At 53.8% G+C, this 24,430-nt stretch overlaps 12 protein-coding genes across 12 annotated transcripts; 7 read left to right on the top strand and 5 right to left on the bottom strand.

Annotated features, from left to right (window-relative positions):
* Nucleotides 1–86: 86 nt before the first annotated feature.
* On the top strand, nt 87–1,300 carry A1O1_06559 (uncharacterized protein; the record flags this gene model as incomplete). The annotated part of the gene is made up of 2 exons (XM_007727437.1): nt 87–989; nt 1,037–1,300. The coding sequence occupies 2 exons, from the start codon at nt 87–89 to the stop codon at nt 1,298–1,300; spliced, it is 1,167 nt and encodes a 388-aa protein (XP_007725627.1).
* A 641-nt stretch (nt 1,301–1,941) lies between these two features.
* On the bottom strand, nt 1,942–3,293 carry A1O1_06558 (uncharacterized protein; the record flags this gene model as incomplete). Its single annotated transcript, XM_007727436.1, has 2 exons — nt 1,942–3,127; nt 3,193–3,293. The coding sequence occupies 2 exons, from the start codon at nt 3,291–3,293 to the stop codon at nt 1,942–1,944; spliced, it is 1,287 nt and encodes a 428-aa protein (XP_007725626.1).
* A 601-nt stretch (nt 3,294–3,894) lies between these two features.
* Nucleotides 3,895–4,857, bottom strand: A1O1_06557 (alcohol dehydrogenase (NADP+); the record flags this gene model as incomplete). The annotated part of the gene is made up of 1 exon (XM_007727435.1): nt 3,895–4,857. The coding sequence occupies one exon, from the start codon at nt 4,855–4,857 to the stop codon at nt 3,895–3,897; it is 963 nt and encodes a 320-aa protein (XP_007725625.1).
* Nucleotides 4,858–6,073: 1,216 nt separating this feature from the next.
* A1O1_06556 (uncharacterized protein) lies at nt 6,074–6,576 on the top strand (the record flags this gene model as incomplete). Its single annotated transcript, XM_007727434.1, has 2 exons — nt 6,074–6,199; nt 6,250–6,576. 2 exons carry the CDS (start codon nt 6,074–6,076, stop codon nt 6,574–6,576), a joined length of 453 nt encoding a protein of 150 aa, XP_007725624.1.
* Nucleotides 6,577–7,634: 1,058 nt separating this feature from the next.
* A1O1_06555 (uncharacterized protein) lies at nt 7,635–9,320 on the top strand (the record flags this gene model as incomplete). Its single annotated transcript, XM_007727433.1, has 1 exon — nt 7,635–9,320. One exon carries the CDS (start codon nt 7,635–7,637, stop codon nt 9,318–9,320), a length of 1,686 nt encoding a protein of 561 aa, XP_007725623.1.
* A 1,140-nt stretch (nt 9,321–10,460) lies between these two features.
* On the top strand, nt 10,461–12,209 carry A1O1_06554 (uncharacterized protein; the record flags this gene model as incomplete). Its single annotated transcript, XM_007727432.1, has 1 exon — nt 10,461–12,209. One exon carries the CDS (start codon nt 10,461–10,463, stop codon nt 12,207–12,209), a length of 1,749 nt encoding a protein of 582 aa, XP_007725622.1.
* An 836-nt stretch (nt 12,210–13,045) lies between these two features.
* A1O1_06553 (uncharacterized protein) lies at nt 13,046–13,648 on the bottom strand (the record flags this gene model as incomplete). Its single annotated transcript, XM_007727431.1, has 1 exon — nt 13,046–13,648. One exon carries the CDS (start codon nt 13,646–13,648, stop codon nt 13,046–13,048), a length of 603 nt encoding a protein of 200 aa, XP_007725621.1.
* A 798-nt stretch (nt 13,649–14,446) lies between these two features.
* On the top strand, nt 14,447–15,718 carry A1O1_06552 (formamidopyrimidine-DNA glycosylase; the record flags this gene model as incomplete). The annotated part of the gene is made up of 1 exon (XM_007727430.1): nt 14,447–15,718. The coding sequence occupies one exon, from the start codon at nt 14,447–14,449 to the stop codon at nt 15,716–15,718; it is 1,272 nt and encodes a 423-aa protein (XP_007725620.1).
* A 363-nt stretch (nt 15,719–16,081) lies between these two features.
* A1O1_06551 (uncharacterized protein) lies at nt 16,082–17,701 on the bottom strand (the record flags this gene model as incomplete). The annotated part of the gene is made up of 1 exon (XM_007727429.1): nt 16,082–17,701. One exon carries the CDS (start codon nt 17,699–17,701, stop codon nt 16,082–16,084), a length of 1,620 nt encoding a protein of 539 aa, XP_007725619.1.
* Nucleotides 17,702–18,636: 935 nt separating this feature from the next.
* A1O1_06550 (dihydrofolate reductase) lies at nt 18,637–19,452 on the top strand (the record flags this gene model as incomplete). Its single annotated transcript, XM_007727428.1, has 1 exon — nt 18,637–19,452. The coding sequence occupies one exon, from the start codon at nt 18,637–18,639 to the stop codon at nt 19,450–19,452; it is 816 nt and encodes a 271-aa protein (XP_007725618.1).
* Nucleotides 19,453–21,160: 1,708 nt separating this feature from the next.
* On the bottom strand, nt 21,161–21,898 carry A1O1_06549 (uncharacterized protein; the record flags this gene model as incomplete). The annotated part of the gene is made up of 1 exon (XM_007727427.1): nt 21,161–21,898. The coding sequence occupies one exon, from the start codon at nt 21,896–21,898 to the stop codon at nt 21,161–21,163; it is 738 nt and encodes a 245-aa protein (XP_007725617.1).
* Nucleotides 21,899–22,510: 612 nt separating this feature from the next.
* Nucleotides 22,511–24,247, top strand: A1O1_06548 (uncharacterized protein; the record flags this gene model as incomplete). Its single annotated transcript, XM_007727426.1, has 1 exon — nt 22,511–24,247. The coding sequence occupies one exon, from the start codon at nt 22,511–22,513 to the stop codon at nt 24,245–24,247; it is 1,737 nt and encodes a 578-aa protein (XP_007725616.1).
* Nucleotides 24,248–24,430: the final 183 nt, after the last annotated feature.

Genomic DNA, 24,430 nt, shown 5'->3' with positions numbered 1-24,430 from the left:
TCCCTTGATAGACACCCATATCGACCTTCCGCAGATTATGCGATCATTGAGCACGTTCTCCCTCTCTATTTTGTCTCTGTCGTCCAATGTTTATTCTGACCAGTGATCCAGGTGAGAAGCCGCTGGACAGCATTCCCAAACTGGCCGAGAGCTTCCCAGGCCATGTCGACATCCCTCGACTGAGGGAGGGTAGACTCGGGGGTGCGTTCTGGACGGTCTGGGCCCCGTGCTATGACATTGTAGGAGAGGATCCCGGGCCGGATTTCAACACGCCGACCAGCGCCCTCCGAGACTCGTTGGAGATGCTCGACCTGATCCAAAACATGATCAAGCAGCACCCAGACCATCTGCAGTTCGCGCACTCTTCGCAGCAGGTTAAGGAAGCGTTTGCAGCGGGCAAGATCGCCTCGCTGATCGGCATGGAGGGGACGCATCTGCTGGGAAACTCGCTCAGTGTGCTCCGAGTATTCGCCCAACTGGGCGTCCGGTATCTGACTTTGACACATACTTGCCATGCCTCGTTTGCATCTTCGGCCGGCGCCGGCGCCCCGCTCGCGGAAGTGCATCCGGGCAACGGCCTGACCGATCTCGGGAGGGAGCTGATCGGCGAGCTGAACCGGTTGGGCATCATGGTCGATTTGTCCCACACGTCAGACGCCACGGCGAAGCAAGCCATTGCCTTGTCTAAGGCACCCGTGGTCTGGACACATTCGGGGTCTCGGGCGCTGTGGGATCATCCGCGGAACGTCCCCGACGATATTCTCCGCTTGATTGGAGACGGGCCAGACAAGAACAATGGAGTCGTTCAGTCCGTCTTCTACCCTCCCTTCATTGGGCCTCCTGATGCGGCGAATGTGTCGCGGGTGGCCGACCACATTGAGCATATCGCTGGCATTGTCGGTAAGAAACATGTGGGCATTGCATCGGATTTTGACGGCATGTATGCGTCGGTCGAGGGACTTGAGGACGCCAGCAAATACCCTAATCTGGTAGGACTCCGCCTGGCCTTCGATGAGCACTCAGCTTACCAAGATAGGTTGCCGAGCTCCTTGCGAGAGGCTGGGCCGAGGACGAGCTGCGCGACGTGATGGGGGGGAATCTGATGCGCGTGATGGACGCAGTCGATGCTCTCAAGGAACAGCTGGTCGATGAGCTCCCCTCGTCTGCTGTTTGGGAAAAGCGAACAGACCTTCCTGCGACCAGCTGGGGCGGCAACAAGGACAGTGGAGCACCGTCCTATTTTCCGCTTGAGGTTCAAAGCACCATCGCTGAACTGTATCCACGACACGACGAGCTATGACCGGCCTCCACTTCTCAAGGGGCCTCCCTCCATCGCCGCTCGGGTTGAACTTTTAGGTTTGATGTTTGTTACAGGCGAGGTTGGAAATGGGTTGAGGACTCTCTGCGGTGACTCTGGTCTCCAGCAACTTCTTTAGCCGTCAGGATCGTGCGGTGTGAAAAGCTTCACAGACATGAGTTCTCGCTTCAAGATGTTGGCAATGGTTCTCCAAAACAACGAATCAATGCGCAAGACTCCAAGTCGGAGAGCATGTATCAGACTTGACTTTGACCGTAACTCCTGCCGAGCATTTTGCAAGTCTTGCAGCCATATCGATGTGTCTTCCACAGTATCTGTTTAAGTCAACGCGAAGGTATATTAGACATGATAGATAGTATGAGAAGGGTACTTTGTCAACGTGCCATCTGGTATGACGCCAGGCTTTGGCCTTATGCTTGACTGAGGATATACAACTGTACCTGCCATGCAGAGGTGAAGGACGAAACTACCGGCCAGTGCTGGAACCTCTGTGACAGAACAATGCAGAGTATTTATCTTCCTTGGTGACCTACCCAGATGATCCGAATCCTAATTCAGGCAACATATTGCTCAAGAGTAGACTACTCCCACAGCAGATCCCAGCCAGTTCATGCAATGTACAGTCAGGCTCGATCTGCATATCTCCTGTCATCTCCGACCTCTGGCCCATTCGTGGCCGCCGATCCTGTGGCCTCATGGTGATCAGGTAGCCCGGGCCCAGTGAGATGCTGATGAGCGGCTTCCAGGTCATGGCGACGAGCGAGTTTCGCCGACTCCCACCCTTCATCTCCTACATAATTGGTACGGCCGATGCCGAGCCAGAAGGCCCGGTCGCGAGTCCGCGCACCCCATGCCCACCCGCTCCCGCCACGAATGGGGAGATGGTACCAACGGAAGCCGAACCAGGCCATGAAAATGCCGATGACGGAGCCTGAGATGATGTCAAACCCGTGGTGTCGGTAATCAAACCAGCGGGAGAGCGAGACGAAGAAAGCGACGCCAATGGGCACAAACGCCAGGATGAGAAGATATATCGGAGGAGCGGCCGCCTCGTTGCGCAACGGGACGGGGCTCTGAGGGGAAGAGACGGTGGACGGCGACGGCGTTGACGACGATGTCTTGGATCCCTGGGGGCCATGGTCATGTGCCTCGCGCTCGACTTCTTCGTCGAATGTCGAAATATATCTGCGGCCGTAGGAGGTCGTCGTCGTCTGGGGCAGAAATGGGATCTGCACGCCGAACTTGGCGCAGAAGAACAGAGTCAGGTAGAGCAAGCCGGCCCAGCTGAAACTCGAATGGCCGGACGGCCAGCTGGCGAAGGCATTGCGCATGCGGTCCTTGTCGGTGTTGCGACAGATGCGCCAGTCCACGACGACCGGCACGGCCGAGTCCAGCGACGTTCCCAGCCCGCCGACTTGGTATCGGCGGATGGCCTCGGGGCTGGTGTCAGGGTCGCAGATCGCCAGCAGAAACGGCCGTGGCTTGCCCGTCAGAGCCTTCAGACCTTCAGTGATCATGAATGTTCCGGCCAGAGCCAGCCCCAGCCCCATCCACGCAGTGTTCCATTCCCATATCTTTCGGCGCCAGATCAGTGCCTTGGACGTGGCCCGGTGTGCCGTCGGGCCCGGGACGAAGATCAAGGAGATGATGGCGGTAATGACGCCGGGCGCCACGAGGCCGACGACGACGAGAACACCCGTCGATACGGTGTCATCGCGATGAGGGAAGGAGATGTTCGGGTCTTGTAGCGAGAATGCATGTCGGGCGCCGTCGATTTGGCTGAATCCGCCGCCGACTCCGGCCGTGCCTCTACAGATGCACAATTAGTTTTTGTACTAGGTAGGTATGGCAGACGTTCAGGGTGTGAGACATACAAGATGAGGATCCAATCGATAATGTAAGAGGCAAGCAGGCGTTTGGAGAGACGGCTCACGCCGCCGGCGAGGCTGTTGACGGTCCTTGCAGCTGCGACCATTTGGGGCAAATGAGCACGCGACAGAGATTCAGGTTCATGAACAGATTAGTTCGATGGGCTCGATATAGGTACAAGTACAGGTATTTATATTGGCACTGACACACCAAGAAGGCCAAGGGTGTCGCAGCACGGGCACTCAGAGGAGAGTTCAATGTATCATTAACTAGTAGGCACCCATCACAGCATAATTATACATACAGAGTATATCTTGGGGCATTCTTGGGTTGCTACACAGACCCATCCATCAGCCGGAGAGTGACAATCTGATTGATGGCTGATGGCTGATGGCTTGACGGGAGGGAACCGGGGCAGCTGTTTACTCGGTACACAGTACTTAGTAACAGGTAGATCCCCGTCGCTCTTCCGGGGCTTCCACCCATCCCCTTATCCCCTCCATTGATCCCCATGAACTCCAATCACAGGTTGAGAGTGACACTTTTGACGACAGGCTCTGTTTTGCTCCAGCTGACACAGCTGACACACTACAGAGTACGAGGGCGCCCCAGATCTGATGACCAGGTCATGCATAGACAGAACAAAAGGTGTTGCCTGTGTGTGTACTTGATGATTGCTACCGACATTGCTTCTCCCTACGGCCTCTCTATTTCTTCCCGTCCAGGTCGGCATAGAAGTTCCATCCAAACGACTCCGTGGGATCATTGAACCTCAGTTGCTTGTCGAGGGTGTCGATCTTCTGCACTTCCTCCGGCTCCAGCTTGAAGTCAGCCTCAAAATTGGCCAGGATGCGCGCCGGGGTCTTGGATTTGGGAATCACGCTGTGGCCCTTTGCAATGCCCCATGCCAGAGCCACCTGGGCGCCATTCTTGCCATACTTCCTCCCAATGTCGGTGAGGACCGGGTCGTCGATCAGCTTGGGGATGTTCTTCCCTTTGTCGTAGACGGGATTGGCGTTGCCGAAGGGCGAGTACTGCGTGACGTGGATGCCCTTCTCTTTGTGCCACTGCACGAACTTCGGTTGGGCCAGGTACGGATGGCATTCGAGCTGATGGGCGGCCGGGACGACCGAGGTCTCCTTGAGTAGACGCTCCAGCTCGGCCTGGGAGAAGTTGCTGACGCCGATGGCTCTGCATTTGCCCTTCTCCACCAGCTTCTCCATGGCCTTGTAGGTGTCGACGTAGTCGGTGTCGCCGGGGAGGAGCTTGTCGCCCTCCTTGGGAAACAGCTTGTCACTGCGGGCGAACGGGCTAGGCCAATGCATCAGATACAGGTCCACATAGTCGGTCTGGAGATCGTGGAGGGAGGCGTCGCAGGCCTTCTCGACGTCGTCCGGGTGGTGGGCGTTGTTCCAGAGCTTGGTGGTGATGAAGATGTCGCTGCGCGGCACGCCGCTCTTTTGGATGCCCCGGGCCACACCGGGCTCGGTGCCGTAGACGCGCGCCGTGTCGATGTGGCGGTAGCCGACCTTCAAGGCTTCAAACACGGCATCTTCTTGCGCTTCTTTGTCCTGCCACGTTCCGAACCCAATGGCCGGGATCTCGGCTCCGGTGTTCAGCTGGAACTTGGTCTTGGTGTAGCCGGCGAGGGTTCTCGTCTGGCTGGACATCGTATGTCGTGATAACTGGGACAACCTGGATGATGCCTGCACCTTGAGACCAGATAACATAATTCAGATCCCGCTGGATTGAGATGCGATTCTGAGGTCAAGCCCGCTGCGTGTGGTGGGAGAGGTTGGTTGGTGTGGCAGCGACGAAGCCGTCGGTTGATTGATACTAGTAGTGTCTTAGGTACTATGAGATGGAGTCTATCCTCGACATCTCATGATAGGACTTACGAGTGGGTATCTTGTCTGGCCACCTTCTTCTTCTACCCGAGGGACAAGTGATGACCACTGCAGCAGGGGGGTTTCCACACACTGCCGTGGTACGCGGGGGATTTCAGCAGTCTCCTCACCATCCTTATCTTATCCACTTATCGCGTTATCGCGTTATCCTAGGCGACGGACATTCGCCGGTGTTGATGTCACCGCCAAATCGACGTCGGACATGAAATCCGCCCATGTTTGACTGCTTGCTTCTGCTCCTTTCACTCCCCAGTTTATCATCCGTCCTCCAACTACAACTTGCTAAACACAATCTTGAAGAAGCAAAGAATGTCTCCATCCTACTTCATCTACAAGAGTCTCCGAGGCTGACAGCAGGTTGGTTCTTGGACGGATAAGACGATACATTGACACATGAAACTGCCTACATTCTGATATGGTGACTGTTATGTGACCATGCTGCACCCTTCAGATGTCAGCTCGAAGCTGTGCTCGATGTCTGCTGGTAGATCGTTGCTCATCACGCCCTTACCTTGAGTCATCTGAACGCAGATCTAACAGAATGGACAAAGCCTTTGTCTTCTGAGTCTGAGCTCTCGCCGATCAAGATCCCTCCTCAATCACATTCCTCATCCACCAAGCCAATCACACGCTGGCGACCCCAGTCCCTAAGCGTCGAGGCTGTTCTTGGTTGGCCTCGAAGCCTGGCATTCTTTGTACGTTGTCGGGGAAAACGCCATTCTTACTGTTCGCAGAGATCGGTTCTTCACGTCACATGCAAGCCTCCACACAAAGAAGGTAGGAAAAATAAACCAACATCTTCCCCCAGTGGTCTGGCTCTTCCTACAGGACGCCGAGGACATGCTCCCCCAAGACTCTTCCTGAACCCATGGTAGATCAGAGCCCGCAGGAGGAACGATTCCCAACCATATCGCGGTTCTCGACCTCTATATCGCTGGGGATGGCTTCCACCCACCACCCCGATATTCAGGTGGTTCCCATGCCACGCTGGTCGACGGCTGTGGGCTGCGCAAGACTAGGTCTGGCCATCTTGGTCCTGGTTTTCACATCCGCAGCCACCGCGATCTGGGGAGGATACCAGGTCTTTGGTATTTCGATTTTCACTGTACGTCCAGCTGAGGTGTTGGTTACTCGACGAGGACTAATCGTGGCTAGGCATCGGCCAGCTTGGTCATCTTTGCCTACTACTTCGTCGCCCTGTCGCGCAAGCCCGCCCTCTACAATCGCTGGGCTGTGTTAGGTCTCGAGATCTTTGGCGTCTTCTTCTGGCTGCTTAGTTTCGGACTCTTGGCCAATTGGACCAACGTCCACAATAGCTTCTGGTTCGGGCAGAATGGCAGCTACGGCTTCTGGCACGCTCCCTTCGATCCTTCGGACATAGGTCTTCGGACGAGAAGCATTGTCAAGAGAGGCACCAACAAATACCATACTGGGGTCGCTTTGGCCGGGACCGCCGCGGGGCTGGGTGGCGTTGAGTTGTAAGTTACATGTCGAGTCTGATCCTGCAAAGATTGTTCTGCTAACCAGATGGTGTTGTAGTGTGCTCTACTTGGTCACTCTGATCGTCTTTGCGGTGGCTTTGCACAACCAGCGGTTAGAAGAACGGAGTCGCGTCACCGGCGCAGCGTCTACCACAGCTTCCCCCGAGTCAGCAGATATGGGCCCAGCAGGAGGAGTAGCAGAGCCTAAGCCTGAAGCAGGTTCCGCGACAGTCTGAAAAGTGATGTGTGCAGGAGGCCCCAGGGACTTGACCAGAGCCACCATCCGCAAGGCAACGGGATATGTAAATATGGATCAAGCAATCAAAGGATGTGGGAATATGATTCTGGTCGTGTGACATTGAGCAAGGAATCAAGTATACATAACAATTTCAGGGGCTAAACCCAAGCCATCAATCTTCTACTCCGTACACCACTTTTATGCTCCGACAAATCCGTCCATGTCCGAGTCACGAACCGGAACGGAGATGTCGGAGACGGAGGACATGAGCGGACATGAGTCACGTGTCGAGGCTGCTGACTCCGGCCCCCGATTTTTCACATCCACCTTTTCGCATCTTTTCGCATCTTGTTCCATCTTTTCCGGCGCTTTGGTCGCCATCGAAAACCCTCGCAGTCGATTGCCTTGTTCTCTCGCCTTCATGCTCCACGGCCAATCGCGGACTTGCACGATGATTCGATGAAGTAATGGCAACAGGCCCCAAAAATGGAGGGCTCCAAGACGATTGATTCCAGGCCTCGGAAAGACCCTCTCGCATCATGCCTAGAAGTCACCACGACTTTTTCTTCGCTCGGTATGGAATGGATGATTTCTCTGGATTCCTCTTACTCATCTCAGACGCCTTCTTTCCATGTTGTCTGCTAGCCTTCCAACCCACTGTTTCCCTTTCCGGCCAGTGTCAGAGTGATATATAGAACAGGAGGTGCCCCGGTCTCAGGATGCATTGCGAATAATGTCCTGTACATACTATTACTATATCATTCGGTTGCCATCCTAGTCTTCGACTATCCACAGGGTCCAGGTCCAGCCTGTTGCAGCCCATGTCTGCTCGACTCATGAGCGATGGCAGTCTCCCCCGGGACTCGTCTCCATTGCCAGACATTGAAATTCAATCATCGAGGACATCCTCAGCCGACTCTACCGCACCCGAACCGGTGCCTATGGAGAAGATAGCCACCCAACTATTCGACGACGATGAGCCCTTGGACGTTCGAATCCAGCGTCTGGGACGCGAACGTCCCCCCGCCTTCAAGACGGCGTGGTCCGAAGTGGCTTTTGTTTTCAGCATTGTCATGTCGCAGATCTTGACCGAATATTTTGTGTCGGGCTTCAATGTCATCCTACCCACGCTCATTTCCGACCTGCACATCCCCCAGTCATCCAGTGTCTGGCCCGCCACCGCATTCTCTCTGGTCATTGCCAGTACGCTGTTGGTGTTTGGCCGACTTGGGGACATGTGGGGTGGATATCCTGTCTATCTCTTTGGTCTGGCATGGCTGGCGGTCTGGAGCATCATCTGCGGCTTCAGCACGAATGCACTGATGATGGACTTTTGCCGGGCGCTTCAGGGGCTGGGAGCGGCCGCGTACCTGCCGACCGGCGTGATGTTGATGGGGACCGTCTATCGGCCGGGCCCTCGCAAGAATCTGGCCTTTGCCCTGTACGGCACTTTCGCTGTGGTGGGCTTTTTCGTCGGCATTTTCTGCGGCGGCCTGGTGGGCCAGTTCACTCGATGGGGCTGGTACTTTTGGATCGGCGCCATTCTGACCGCTGTCACCATCGTAACCTCGGCCCTGTCTATCCCCAACGACCGACAACAACGCCTGAACAATGGCATTACCATGGATTGGCTGGGGGCGGGCACCATCGTCTCTGGTCTGGTTCTGGTCGTCTTTTCCATCACCGAATCCGCCCACGCCGAACATCGCTGGCGCACACCCTACATCCCCACGCTCTTCTGCGTCGGGTGTCTCTTGCTTTTGCTTGCGGTCTACGTTGAAGGCTGGGTGGCCACGATGCCACTGCTGCCCAGTGACATTTTCACGGTGCCTAATATGATCCAGCTCATCATTGCAATGCTCTTGCTGTATGGCAACGTCGGCATCTTTCTTTTGTACGGCACACAGTACTTCCAGAACATCATGGGCGCCACCCCGCTCCAGGTCGTGGCTTGGTATGTCCCGATGATTCTGGGCGGACTGGTCCTCAGCACCGTGGAAGGATTGGTTCTGCACCTAGTGTCTGGCCGGCTGCTGCTGATCATTTCGGGTCTGGGGGCACTGGGGTGTCAGCTGCTCCTGGCCCTAATTCCGACGGGTGGTGCCTACTGGGCGTACATTCTGCCTGCAATGCTGCTGGCAACAGTGGGCGTTGATCTTTCCTACAACCTGATCACCGTCTTTATCACCACGCAGCTGCCCAAGGCCAGGCAGGGACTGGCAGGGGGCCTCATCAATTCAATCCTCCAACTTGGCTTCGCCGTGGTGCTCGGTCTTGCCGACATCCTCCAGTCGTACACGGTGGAAACAGACGGCCTCCAGAAGAGTTACAAGAACACCTTTTGGTTCGGTGTGGCCGCCAGTAGTGCGAGTCTGGTGTTGGTCACCATTTGGGGCAAGGTGCCCAAGGCGAAGAGCGACCTGACGGCAGACGAGAAGTTGGAGCTTCAACGGGAAGCTACCAGGCTGTCGGCAGCCTCACGGCCACAAAACGTGAATGTCAGTTAAATCAGCATTGCGAGTCCGAGGAATTGTCTGCTTAGCGTGGCGTTGACTATAGGATTATGGATTGGGTCGAAAAATACAGCGGCCATGATGTCGTTCGTACATCGATTTTTGCATATCATATCAATATCTATCACATCATGTACAACTGAATACGGTCAATCAGACGTTACACTATCTTATGGACACTTTCACTTTCACGATCATTGGCGCCCAATGACCTATCATCATGTTGCAGCGATCCGTCTGACTTGGGAACAGCTTGGTATGACCATCTCCTACAGCATGCAATGTCAGCATTCCTAGATATCCCTCCTTGCCCTCATCCCTCGTCCTCATCCCCCATCAATCATCATCCACCACCAATTCAGCCTTTATGGCTTCTTCATGACCACTCACTGGCTCTTCCCATACCATACCATACCGTACCATTCTAACACCGCTTACGTTCGGCAGCTCTGCTATTCGACAATGATCGTGCTCGCCGCCCGAGCATTACCATCTCGTCTCATATAATCACAGTCCACATGGCATATACAGGTAACAGTATGGTACAGCCATGATGGGACCGTGGCATGAAATCTGGTCCCAACCTCTTACATCAGCAAATAGAGACATCGGCGTCCACAGAAGCAGAGTGGAACAGACAACCTCCCTGCAACAGCATATCTACAGGTCCAGAATGCTCACTGTCAACAACAATAACCAGAGGTTCTCACATTCCTGGTTTGGCACCGCCGGATTTGTCACTGGGCCACCCAGCCTCTACAAATCCATTCCCTTGCTTCAGCAAAACACTCCTCACAAGTCGAGGTGAATAGGCAGCACCCCTAACCTGTTCTGGTCTGGGACATGGAGTGTCACTGTTCCAGTCCAGTGTCCTCCCAAATCCGGCGGGTGTTCTGCCCTTTGGGCGACCAGGACAAAAGGACAAAGTTGGTTCAGCGAATGAAAAACGCGCTCAATACGGTCCTGACATATCACCCTTGCTCGAGTGGTGCCGGGAACATACTGTCTCAAAAGGTTACAGCCGAGAGTACCACACTCAGTCGAACGAGGCCCTTCTGTCTCGTCACACCAACACGACACAAGACAAGACGACACATCCTGAAACAACTCCAGCATCCTTCCACTTCAGCCAACATGTCAACCCACCTTCCTCTTGATGAAACACAGAACAAGCTACCTACACTTCGACATTTAATCTCAGATGGCTCGTTCTGGACACTCCCCGAAGTCCCACTCCTCCAAACCATCCAGCGCGAATTCCCCTCCGAACTGCAGCGTCTCAAGAACGCCACATTCCTTCGCGACCCGACCGTCCCTCGTCCAACCCAGGACAAATCCATGTCCGAGTCCCTCTACAGTCAAGACTACGCCGAGATCAACCGCACGCTCGTCGGCATCCTGGCTCTCCGTTGGCTATGGAACGACGACTACCAAACCTTCATCGGGACGAGGACACAGGGTCCCCGGTCCATAATCTTGAAACGCTCCTCGTTCGACTGGATCAGGGATATCTTTCTCAATGGCCTCCAAAGTGCCAACGATATATATACTCTGATCACGTCGATGGTGATCAACGATCTCGGCAAAGATCCCGGTCTAGCCACGGACTATGCTCGCGTTACGGGAATCGATATCTCCCACCTCAATCATGATATGGTTCTCTACCGTGTCGCTAAAAGTGACGTCGAAGTCGAAGTTGACGTTGAAGCAGGAGCAGGAGCAGGAGCAGGAGCAGGAGTGGAAGTGGAAGTGGGAGGGGGAGGGGGATTGATTCCAGCTCTGCACAAGTCAAGACTGACTCCCTCTCACAGAGAGCTGTTGCTGGCTGGAATCAAACTCGGCTCCGAGTTCAATTTCGGACAACTCGCTCAGGCGGAGAACGCGCCGGCCTCGTTGGCAGGATTGCTCGAGTTGCGTCGGCACGACCGCAATCACGACCACGCCCGTCCCAACGGTGACAATAACAGTACTGGCGGTGGCAATGTGATTGATCAAGCACTATCATTCGAAATGCGATTCATGGAACAAATCCTCGACCTAGCCGGCTCTGCGGGCCACGAGGACTGCACATGCGCGAAGAAGATGACCGAACCTGTCTTCCAGTCGTACAGGAATGTCTATGATGTTGCTGATGCGATTATTGGATGGCCACAACAACAACCAGAAAGCGATAGAGAGGCCGGAAACCAAGACCAACAAAAACAAAGTGAAAAGGAAAAAGACAGACGGAAAGAAACACAAAAGATAACAAGTCTATCTCTCCGTCAAGCCTACGATATCATTCTAACCCGAAAACTACAACTTCTCCACGACGCAGGATATTGTCGACCCTTCGATATCACTTGCCCCCGCGACAGAGCGATCATGCGGCTCTTCTGTCTCGGCAACACCACGGACGGGGACACTGCGGATGTTTTCTTCGTTGCCTTTGCGGAATATGTTTCGCGGGAGACGAGGCGGATGTTGACCTATGGCCTTAATCTCGATGGAGGCGTGGATGAACCTGCTGTGCAGCCGACTTATTTCCCGGCTATGTTGACTAAAGCTCTCAGAAATACTGAGATTGGGAATGAGAATGGGACTGATACTGCTCTTGCTCCTGATGCTGGCACTGACACTGGTACTGGTACGCCACAGCAGAACAACTCGAAAATCAAAACAGTCGCTGCCATGCTGCGCTACCTCGCACGGTGCTTGGTCGTCGACCAGGCCGTGCTGGAGAAATTGCCGAAAGGCGTGACTGTCATTGAGAGAGATGTGAGAGGGATTGCGGATGTCGTGGAGAGTGAAGCCTTCAGAAGGGATCCGGACGTGTTGGACGAACAAGCTATTCCTGGGGGTCAGGTTGCGAATATGGCATTGGAGGACCAAGTCCAGGTCTAGTGTTCAATCAAGACTTCATGTTGATGAGTGTCTTGGGTATAGGCAGACCTGCGATGGGCATTGAATGTGTGTGAGCATGGGAACCTGAAGTAAGGAGTTTTGTCAAGTCGTGGACCGTGCAGTTCGTATACTGTACGTCCGGTCCGGACACGATGACATGGATCTTCTTGATTCTCGACAAGATATTCAGATTGCCTACCTTGGGGTGGCAGAACAAGCTTGCCACAGGGGAATGGGGACCGTGGGATCCTACCCGTGTAGGTAGACAAGATAGAAAAGACAGACAAGACAGACAGACAAGACAGACAGACAGATGAAAAGACAGTTGCGGGAATAAGATGCAATCTGGTAAGCTCCAGAGTCATCATTTTCTTTCGTTTTGTTTCCTTGAGTGGTATTTCTTCGTTTCGTCCTCGTTGGCCTGTGTTATGCTGTCCTTCGTTCTTGCACTCCCTTCTCACCGGGTTGAAGCCACTGCCGGATCCAACCCACGGTTTTATATACTTCCGTTATGTCCAACAGTCTTTGATCGATCGATCTATGCCACGCCAATCCTGAGACTATAGGTTGTGTGTAGTCCTCGTAGCGATTTGACTCGCTTGCGCCGTTCACGCAGTGTTTTTGAATATAGCAGATACCGAAGGGGACAATGCAGTTCCAGCATGCTTTTCATGATTCAAATGATCTCCATTTCCTGCTGCTCCTCCGAGTGGAACGTCCATAGGAGACCCAACTGGGTGGCTTGATTGCCAATCTCTGATGTTGTTCAGAAGTCCTCGGACTGGCCTCTCCCCAACATATGCACCCAGATGGGTGCAAACATTGCCTCGTCTGGTTCATTTCCTGCTTCTCATGCTTTCCCGCCATCTGTCAAATGCTTGTTCCCACGTCGATTCAACACCTTGACAGCGCTCCGCCACCACTCCCCACGTCCGGTTTCTCACGATCGACTCCACGGCATTCTCGTTCCTCAACAGCGCAGCGAGCTGCTGTGTCCTGGGTTCCTTGGGGAAGAAGCGAGCAGAGTATGGATCCAGCCTCTCATCCACGATTCTGTCCGCATCTTTTCTGTCCATGGCTTCCCGCTCAATCACCTCCGGGTCGTCCGGATCCGGAGACGTCGCCACCGCGGTGCAGTATGAAATGACTTCAGACCGCGAATTCCATGACGGAAAGAGCACAGATTCTAGGAATGTCCTGGTGGTTTCGCGTGGGATGGGTTGGCGTGTCAAAAGCGAGGATGGGAGGGTTGGGTTGCGGATTGAGGTGGATGAAGGGTTGAACGGAGCCGTGGAGGAGGGAGTCAACAGCGCGTTCAGGTTCGTCGATATGCTGTCGTCTATGCTGTGGCGGGATAGACGCAGGAAGTCACGTAGGACCCGGGTGTTGAAGCAGAACTGCGGGTTCAGCTGCGTGGGCGGAGCTGTGGGTTGGGACATGATCAGTCCAGGAATGGCGGCAAAGGACGACGAGGAAGAAGAAGGTTGAATGCTCGATTGGGGTGTAGAGGTGGAATCTCGCGCGACAGCCGGGGAGGGAGAGGATGAAGAGGTCGGAGCGGACGACTTTGCCCAGAACCACGCCAGCTTGGTGGATTCGATGTGGATGTGGATGTCGAGCCCGTTTCGGAGTAGAGGCGTGAGGTTGCGGCGGCCGGATGGATCGAGGAGGCTATTTCAAATGGGAGTATATGGTGTAGCAGGGGGCGGCGACAGCGTCAATTGTTCACTTGCGGTGATTGCAACAACTTACAATGCCTACTAATACTTTCAAAGACACAGCTGGGGACTGAAGTCTGGTGGTAGAAGTAGTAGCAGTAGTAGTAGTAGTAGTAGAGCGTGAGGTTCGGTAGAGATGCCACACTCGGCAAGGCTGAACACTTTTTAACCAACTAAATACTAATTAGTGTCGTACGTCATGGATACTGCGGCGGGCACATGTTGAGTGGCTGCCTGCCCCAAAAACCACTTAACGCGTCGATACGCGTGTTGACCTTGAGGACAATCTCCGGCACTGTGTAGTAGATATCTATTTACCTGTTGAGCTTCCTTTACTCGGATGACTGTCCTCCCATCGCCATGATGGTCTCTACAAGTCTGACCTCTTCCTTCATCCATGCGGTCGAACTCTAGCATCGCAGAGACCACGACGTGACACCCGTACGGCACAGTATCTGCGTCACTGCAGCTGTCAGACACCTTCTCTATCAGCAACAATCACTTCAACCAGTCTTCAACATGCCTGAAATTGGCGAAGTCGCCCGGACAGTACACTACATCCGCAAACTTCTCGTCGGCAAAACCATAGCCAAAGTCGTAGCCACGGACGACAACAATGTCTACGGCAAGGCAGGCACCTCGGCCGCCGAGTTCCAGAAACACATGACGGGCAAGAAAGTGGTTGATGCCGGTCAACAAGGCAAATACTTCTGGATGATCATGTCCAGTCCGCCTCACCCAGTCATGCACTTCGGCATGTCTGGATGGCTGAAATTCAAGTCCGAACACACTTACTACTACCGGCCGAAAGAAGGCGAAGAAGACGAACCGTGGCCGCCCAAGTTCATGAAATTCCTGCTCGAGACCAAACCGGAGAACGGCGAAGAAGTCATCGAGGCTGCGTTCGTCGACATGAGACGCTTCGCAAGGATCAGACTAGTCGACTGCCCAGGCGCGGAGATCAGAAACGTGTCGCCGCTGAAAGAAAACGGACCGGACCCCGTCGTCGACAAAGACATAGTCACCGTGGAATGGCTGAAGGAGAAGTGTCGGGCCAAAAGGGTCCCCATCAAGGCCATGTTGCTGGATCAAGCGAATATCAGCGGCATCGGAAACTGGGTCGGCGACGAGATCATGTACAATGCCAAAATACACCCTGAACAGTACGCCAATACGTTGACGGACGAACAGATTGCCCAGCTACACAAGTCGATTCATTATGTTTGTGGCACCGCTGTCGAGCTGTTGGCGGATTCCGAAAAGTTCCCCGAGGACTGGCTGTTCAAGCATAGGTGGGGCAAGGGCAAGAAGAACAGTTCTAACGTCCTCCCTACCGGGGAGAAGATTGCGTTTCTTACTGTCGGAGGACGGACCAGTGCTGTTGTGCCGTCCGTGCAGAAAAAGACGGGGCCGGTGGCCAAAGAGATGAGCGAAGCTGAAGTGCTCGATGGCGAGGATGTACAGCCAAAGAAGCAGAAAAGCAAGAAGAGAAAAGCTGCTGCTGTAGAAGACGAAAGCGAGGAAGAAGAAGTCATGCCCAAGAAGACTACCGCCAGGGCTAAGAAGGCCCCGAAGACCGACGAACAGAAAACAAAGGTTAAGCCGGAACCGGAGGTAGAAACGAAACCGAACGGGGTGAGGAAAGTTGCGAAGAAAGGCAAAAAGGAACAGGCTATGTCACCTGTCACGGAGAAGAAGTCTGCTGGTCGCGGTAAGGTTGTAGCACCTGCAGCAATGACAAATGATACTAGTACCGGCAGACGGCGATCAGGTCGCTTGGGAAAGTCTTAGTTCTGGCAGAGTCAAAAGTGGATTGATCCATTTCAGGGATGATCTGTGTATGTGTACCACTAGCAATCGGTGGGCAGAAGCATGACATGCTACTCGGTTGGTGGCAGGGTCTCTCATCTTGCACAGTTTCATTGCCTATTGACATGTAATATGGTCATGGGGCCCTCCGAATGACAAAAGACAACTATGGCCATCTCTCCAAGCACCCAGCCAATATCCAGACTTGCAAATGATGACTTTCTGTACTGTAACAGTGTCCGGCCTCTCTTGTTTAAGGCAGTCGCCTGGACAATAAAGCAAAAACTCCCAAAAAGACAAACCAACCCTCGACATGCTCTCCGCCCGGGAAGCCTCCTGCGGGACCTATTGTTGCTCAGGCGTGTGGGTGCCGCCAAAGTACATACGGGCCTGCTCTCGTTGAGGAGGCGGAACAAACGAGTGGTCGAGGGCGTCGACATTGGAGACTCTCGACTCGGCAGACTGTTTGCTCTGCTCGGGACTGAGGACCCCGCTGCTTGCGCGACCATCGTCCAGGGCGCGCTTTTCTTCGTCCGTGACGGCATCCGCCCCGATCTCGGCGGTGTCCAAAGCCCGTCTGAATGACAGAATCAGATTGGTTGCCAACGGGTACGTGAAGACCAAGAAGAAGCAGGCGGTGGTCAACGACCAGGCCTTGGAGATGCGCACAGCTTCGACAAGCTGGGCCATGAGCGGAGGTTGCAGGGCGCCACCGCAGATGCTGACGATCATGAGCGTCTCGCAGGAGGGCGTCCACTCGTCAAAGGAAGCCGTGGCGCTCTCAAAGACCATTGGAAAGCATGGCGCCTCGAAGAACATGACCATGACGGCCACCGTGATGGCTGGCGTGCCTGTGATGGACGTCCCGGCGGCGGTGGTTGCCACCGCTCCAGCGATGAAACAAAGCAGCACGTATCGAGGCTTGAAGACCTTGGGCGCCGTCACCATGCCCGCGGCGACGAACCGGCCGACCACAAAAGCAATCTGGGCAAACGACATGCACACGGCCGCCCAGTTGTCGCTGGCGCACGCGTTGACCTTCATGTGCTCGATGAAGAACTGGGCAAAAGTCACCTGGCAGCCGATGTTGACGAAATTTGCCGCCACCCCCCACCAGATCCGGGCATAGCGCCACGACAGTAGTGGGTGCTTCCACAACCTCCAGCCGACGATGACGGGTGGTGCGGGAACGTCCACCTCGGGCACCCAGTTGGTACGGAAGAATATGATGCCCACTACCACCATCAAGCCAAGGATACAGCCGCCGAGACCCCGGTAGAAGGTGATGACGCTCCCCAGGTTGGCGCACGACGCGGCTCTGTTCTCTGTCGGCATTAAGCATTTCCCCGGCCGAAGCGGGTCGGAGGTTGGACGCATCGTCGACGTGTCTGGATTGAAGACGAATGCGTTGGCCAGGAAGGGTGCAATCACGGTGCCGATGCCCGCCCATGCCTGTGCGATCAAGATGCGCAGAGTGGCTTGCGTGCGAGGACCACAGTTGACGGCATATGGATTGGCGGAGCGCTCCAAGGTCGACACTCCCAGGCCGATGACAAACATGGCGGCGACCATGCCGGCCAAGCTGCAATTCTGGGCGCCGACGGACATGAACAAGTCGCCGAGAGCAAGACCGAAAAGACCAGTCATCATGGCGACCCGATAGCCGCAGTTGCGAACCAGTGGCCCTCCTATGAGAAGAGCACCGGGAACGTAGGCGGCGTAGTAGCCGGCAGCGAGGATGGCAGCCTTGTCCCGGCCGATCCCCATGGCCACTTTGACGTGGTAGTTCATGATGTCGAGGAGCCCGTAGGCTAGCCCCCACATGCAGAACAGGGCGAGAGAGGCGATGGCAATGGGGACGACGGTGTCCCTTCTGCGAATCTCTCGCTTTGGTTGCTTGTACTGGACATCGAGACGCTTGATGCGCTCGAGGAAGCTGCCCGAGGACAGGAAAGTGGTGATCATGTTGCTCGTTTGATGGGAACTGAGGGAGAGAAGTCGAAGGAGAACTAAGGGGAGTTCATGGTCTTGGGAGAGGGGAAGAATGTAGAAAGGAGTGCAGTGTAACAGAAGGCCGAGGAGGACAACTCTTATATATCAAATACATTTCTTCTGGGGATATGGGGAACCCCAGATTGAGGGATATAGTTCAAACCAGTGTGGGAGAGCAATAATCCAGTACTCACTGAACGGTACTAAACGGTCCATGTACCCTGTGATGCTGGGGCGATTCTGTCTCGGGGTGAGAGCAAGCCAGTCAGCGTAGAGAGCAGATTCTGTGCGACGGGTAGAGACAGTGTGTTTTTCAGATCGACGCCAGCCAGCCTTTCTAGAACTCACTTGTCCAAGGCACAAGACCAACTCTAAACCCTCCAAGGCGTCGAAGAGATCTGTCCACTCATCGTCCATCTTTACACAAGATCAGAGGACCGCGGGGTATTGCCCGAGGCCGGAAGGGCGTCGCGGGGACGGACTGGAAGGATGATTGCTTCTCATCCGGTACGGTCATGATGACTATCGTGGTGTTACAGAGTAGATACAAAAGTAAAATCTGGGGAAGAGGTTGAGAGAGTCGGGAGAGCAACGCTTGAAGATCCGTCCAAGTGTGATAATAACTCGGAGCCTTGGCACGATGAGAGCCGACGAGGCTGGCGAAACATCGACGCCCCAACCATTCGCCATCCGCCATTCGCTCTACCAGATATATTCCATCTCTAGACTTCTTTTCGCGCGATTTCTGATTCGTGTCATCTTCCCCGGTTGTCTCTTGGGTTTGGGTTTGGGCTCGTTCTATGAATAGACTCTGTTCCAGACTGAAAACCTCAACAATTTTGCCGCACACGACATCCTGCTTTCAGAAAGTGGCGAGATCACCAGCACCAGCACGAACACTAAACATCATGCCTTCCGCAAAAGACTCGACGCCTACGTTTAGAGTGTTAATGCTCCACGGCTACACACAGAGCGGCCCTTCATTCCACGCAAAGACGAGAGCTCTGGAAAAGCACCTACAAAAGGCATTGCCGGGCATATCATTAAGCTACCCCACGGCACCTTTACAGCTGAAGCCAAGCGAGATTCCGGGCTTCGACCCCAGTACCAGCGAAGATCCTGACATTATTGAAGCCTATGGCTGGTGGCGCAAGTCCGACTCCGATCCTCCAGAGTATGACGGACTTGACCAAGGGCTGGAAACAGTGGCCAAAGTCATCGAGGCAGAAGGACCATTTGACGGAGTCATCGGGTTCTCTCAAGGTGCAGCTCTAGCAGCCATGGTCGCATCGTTGCTCGAGGGGGACTCGAGGAAGCGCGCTTTCGAGAAAGCTCAATCGAAGTCACCTCTGGCGATCCCATTTCCAGCAGCTTTTGCCCGATTAAGCCATCCCCCTCTCAAGTTTTGTATCTCATACTGTGGCTTCATTGCTCCAGGGGAGAGATATCGAGGCTTCTACGAAGATCCCAAGATCCAGACACCTGTTTGCCACTTCATCGGCAGTCTTGACAGTGTGGTGGACGAGATGAGAACAGAGGCCTTGGTGCAAGCTACTGGCGGTCCAGAAAAGACTCAAGTCGTGACGCACCCTGGCGGACATTTCGTCCCGAACAGGAAACAGTATCTTGACACTGTTGCAACCTTCATAAAGCAGAACATGTTGTCAAAAGACGGCGAGGGAGAAAAGGAAGAGCGGGTGGAGGACATGGATGTTCCATTTTGACCTCTTCTGCACGTTCCAGATCCGCCGTCGTCGATATCATTGATACCCGATAGAACACCTTAGAGTTTGAGATGCGCATGCATGTATTTTCCACCTCGTGAAGACTTTATTCTATGTAGAAGTAGAAGAGGAGTATGGGCGCTATGTAGATAGGTATCCTACTTACCTTAGGTAGTACAATATCGTGGATTATCACGTGATGAATATGTTCCAAAACAGACTAGGGCCGTTGCTGCCAAGATTGTCCAAAGCGAAAGTCGTTCGCACACTCTTCAAACTGCCATTTCCACCGCCACATCGACCACAAGCCCGAGCAGGATTGCCATCGATCATCGCATCTTCTCCTACCAAGTCAATATCGAAGAAGACTCCGATCAACTACACAGCCCTCAAATCGATCTCAAACCTCAGTCAAAATGGTATGCACACGATCCCAAAGCACAGCTCGAATGATGTCCTCAAAATTCTGCCCCCTCTTTGGCGGCAGCAGCACACGACCATTGCAACAACCATTCATAGCAAACAACAATTTCTTTATCGCCAGAGTTTAGCTAACGTTCAATTCTACAGGTTCTCGCCGTCGATCTTCTCAACCCTACGCCTCAGGCTGAGGCCCGCAAGCACAAGCTCAAGGTACGGCAATTCTCAGCCTTCTGCGCAGACAGGGCAAAAGTTTGAAAAGTAAAAACATCTCGCTAATGTTCGCAACAGACTCTCGTCCCAGCTCCCCGATCATTTTTCATGGACGTCAAGTGCCCCGGCTGCTTCACCATCACCACCGTTTTCTCCCACGCTCAAACCGTCGTTATCTGCGCCGGCTGCTCGACCGTGCTGTGCCAGCCCACCGGTGGCAAAGCCAGACTCACAGAGGGCTGCTCTTTCCGAAGAAAGTAGACGACTACCCCAAAATGGAATGAAAACTTGATGGCATTACTTTGCTAGATAGAAGATGGATTCCCAGGACTAAGCACCAGCCCATGAGGAAAGGAGTTCCGGATATCTTGCAAAAGAGACTTTCTCTCGAAAGCATGGCGGGAAATTCTTTGATGTTTGTCTTTTACAACGAGCGTGAACTGTGGTTCCGACTGGATTGGGAACATGTTTCGCAACCAAAAGTCTCTCTTGCTTGGAATGACGGGCAGAGGCAACGAGATGCTGCATGAACATACACTTCTGTGGGAATGTGAGGAGAGCAGATCTTGCTTGTTGAGGAGGCCTATGACCTTGCACTAGGCTCAATCATGGTGATGGGTGGATAGTCTTGTACTTCTAGTACAGAGGCAAGCAATGAAATCTTCAAAAAGCATATCAACTCTGTTATCTCGCCTTCTCGTAGTCGACATTTAGACTGTTCGCCCTCCGTATGTCACTTGCTGTAGGAACTTCTTACAGTCGTCCGTATCCTTCCTACTTGGACCTCCCCAACACTTTTCCCCGTCTCCCCGTACTTGCGTAAGTAGGCTCCTCATTCGTGCGTGAGTTGGCTGCTGTAGCCTTCAGAATGGCACGGTGTGGCCAACTGACCATCGTCGGTGGATTTATTCGGAGGAATGCCACTCAGGAAGTGCATTGAGGTCGTGCAGCGGGTTCACTTTTGGATAGCCCGTCTCTGGACATTCGCCCTTCGTGGACAAACGTCCAGGCTTGTTTGTCCCATATCTGGGCCTTGTTCTTTTGTCAAAGATAAATTCGGCAATCTCGATTCGATTCATCCACGTTCCAATTCCGTCATGATCTTGTTGACCAGTTTCTTCTGCTCCTTTTCGCCGAGTTCGGCGTCATCCAATTGTCGTAGACATCGCCCTACGGCACAAATCCCCTTTATGCCAGCCTCCGGACAATCGACCCAAACCTTGCCATTTCTGCCGACGGCGATCTCAAACCCACCCTGAAGCCTTGCCCCGAGCTCGTCCATAGCGAGCACATTCTGCTTCTTCAATAAGCGATCCGCCAAGCCAGGGCTCACATCAAACACCATTCCTCCAGACAACGGGCCGAGACCGTCCGGCTCCGACTTGCCTGTCGAGGGATTGACGCAGCTCAATTCGATCTCCATGTTCTTCTGCGCAGACACCACTTTCGCATACACAAGATCATTAGTCTTGAGCTGCGGCCGTGTCTTCTTGGTGGCGCCCTCGAAAGCCAGCTGTGGTAGAATTGCCTGGGGTGAGTGTGGATTGATGTATAGATGGAAAAAATCCGTTGATGACGCGCGGAATTGCGCAATCACCAGGTCTCCCGGCTTGGAGATGTATCGTGCATTGGGTGTCGAGATTTGGGCGCTCTTCTTCCGCCAGTCGACCTCTAATAGTCCGCCAATGGTGGCTATGAATGATTCGGTGTCAGGGTCTGGTCGAAGGCCATGTCCTATTTTGCGCTTTTGTGATGTCGGGATCTGGCTGACGGGGATATGCTCTCCAGGTAATACTATCTGAGGTGTTGCCATCGTATGTATGGGTGCCCTTTTCTGGTAAGTACTGAGGGACGTACTATTAGGTCGTGCCGATATGTTTCCACATCGACATTTTCTGTATGGTTGGAAGTTGTTAAGGCGTTGCGTGAAGAGATTGAATGCTTCTCGGGACAATTGCAGTATGAGGCTGCCAAGACTAGGGCGGAGCAAAATGTCATTGGGCTGCAGCTATCACCCTGAAGCAGTGGTCTTTATCATACTAGTAGTACAAGTATATGTGGTACGTCGACAGAGGCCTGGGTATCTTGACATTTACTCCAAGATACAAAATATTTGTCTTACCGGAATTCAGCATTCCAGAACAAGTGAGCATTTGTGGCCACATTTCCAGGGATGGCAGCCTCGTCAAATTGGGTCTATTATGTAATCAGCTTTGATCCTCGCTTCACCTTCCCCTTTTCCATCGATCCTTGCGGCGAGGCTCGAAAAAAGTTGGAGGCTTTTGCTCGAGTCTTCCATGTTGTTCATTGTGCGAAAAGTACAAAGTACTGCACGACAACGAGCATTGAACGCTTGCATTCCCTTCGTTCATTATCGAGTCACTGCACCAAGCATTCTTTTACCCATTGAATTGCTCACAACATCATGAGTGACGAATCTAACGAGGTGCCGGCCACCGGCTCGCCTGAACACTATGCCATCGGTATCGCCTTCGGAAATTCCTACAGTTCAATAGCACATATCTCAGGAGAAGGGAAAGTTGAGGTCATCGCCAACGAGGAAGGTGACCGCCAAATCCCTTCCGTCTTGTCCTACATCGAGGGAGAGGAATACCATGGAACACAAGCAAAAGCACAGTTGGTCCGCAACAGCAAAAACACCGTCGCATACTTCCGAGATTTCATTGGCAAGGACTACAAGTCGATAGACCCTACTCCGTGCCACGCCTCAGCACATCCTATTGAGGTCGATGGTCAAATCTGTTTCTCAATCCGGGACACAGACAGTGAGACCGAGAACAAAGTTTCAGTCCAGGAGATCACTGCCCGACACCTGCGACGGCTGAAGAACTCGGCATCCGACTTTGTCGGCAAACCAGTGACGGCGGCTGTTGTTGCCATTCCTACAGACACCAGTGACGAACAGAAAGCGGCCTTGACCAAAGCTGCCGCCAGCATCGAGCTTGAGATTCTACAGTTTATGCCCGAACCCATTGCTGCCCTCCTTGCGTACGACTCGCGGGTTCCCGACTCGGGGGCAGACAAGAATGTGTTGGTTGCAGACTTTGGTGGACACAGGTCCGACGTCGCGGTGATTGCTTCAAGAGGAGGAATGTACAGCATCCTGGCCACGGCCCACGATTACGAGCTTGGTGGTGCTCAGCTCGACCAGATTCTCATCGACCACTTCGCCAAAGAATTCGAGAAGAAGAACAAGACGGACCCGCGCAAGAACGAGCGAAGTCTGGCCAAGCTGAGGCTCGAGGCCGAAGCGGTGAAGAAGGCACTCAGCCAAAGTACCAGCGCGACCTTCAGTGTGGAAAGTCTTGCGGACGGAGTGGACTTCCGGTCGACGATCAACAGGAGTCGATATGAGATTCTCGCACTCAAGACATTCGGCCGCTTCACCAGGCTCGTCGAGGAGGTCATCAAAAAGGCCGACCTTGACGTCCTGGACATCGACGAGATCATTCTGTCCGGGGGTGCCTCGCATACACCCAAGATTGCCAAGAACATTGAAGCCATCTTCCCCGAGTCGACTCGGGTGTTGGCTCCGGCCACCGTCACGACAGCTTTGAGCCCGTCCGAGCTTTCCGCGCGCGGTGCGGCCCTGCAAGCGTCTCTGATCCAAGAATTCGACAAGGAGGACATCGACCAGTCGACACACGAAATGGTCACAGTCACACCACACCTGACTGCCGCGGTGGGCTATCAAGTGTCCGACCAACCTGCGGATTCGTTCAAGGTGCTCATCCCAGCCGAGACTGCCTTGCCTGCACGGAGAAGCAAGGTGATTGATGGACTCGAGGGCGATGTATTGATCCGGATATGTGAAGGTGAGCGCGAGATCAAGGTCACCCAGTCGGAAACCATGCCTAAGACGAACGGGACCAAAGATGGGGATGAGGACGCTGAAGACGATGATGACTCGGACGTCGACGAAGACGATGAACCGGAAGAGATCCGCGAAAAGATCTGGAAGCCCAAGCAGGCGCTGGCCGAGTTTGTGTTCAAGGGCTTGCCCAAGAAATCCAAGGTTGAAATCATGGTCAATGTCGATGCTGACTCGTCTGTGTCTTTCACGGCCCGACACGTTGGTGGCAAGGGGGGAGTTCGGGGCGAGATCAAGGCTGCCGAGGTCGCGCAGAACGGGAGTGCATGATGGAGCTCGACAGTCCCTAGAATCCCGAGCGTCTCGTCTCGTCTCGTTCGGGCCTCTTTTATGTGTAGGTTATGGTGGATGAGTGGCATGGCATGGCATGGCGCGGCGCTTCGCTTCAGTTTGCTGGTTGATCTCATTTTGAATCACGAAACAAAAGAGAATTGCGATGGATTTTGTTGCTTG

The sequence above is a fragment of the Capronia coronata genome (assembly GCF_000585585.1).
Source record: "Capronia coronata CBS 617.96 chromosome Unknown acBCG-supercont1.5, whole genome shotgun sequence".
NCBI lineage: Eukaryota > Fungi > Ascomycota > Eurotiomycetes > Chaetothyriales > Herpotrichiellaceae > Capronia > Capronia coronata.
This window is presented reverse-complemented; position numbering and strand designations above follow the sequence as displayed.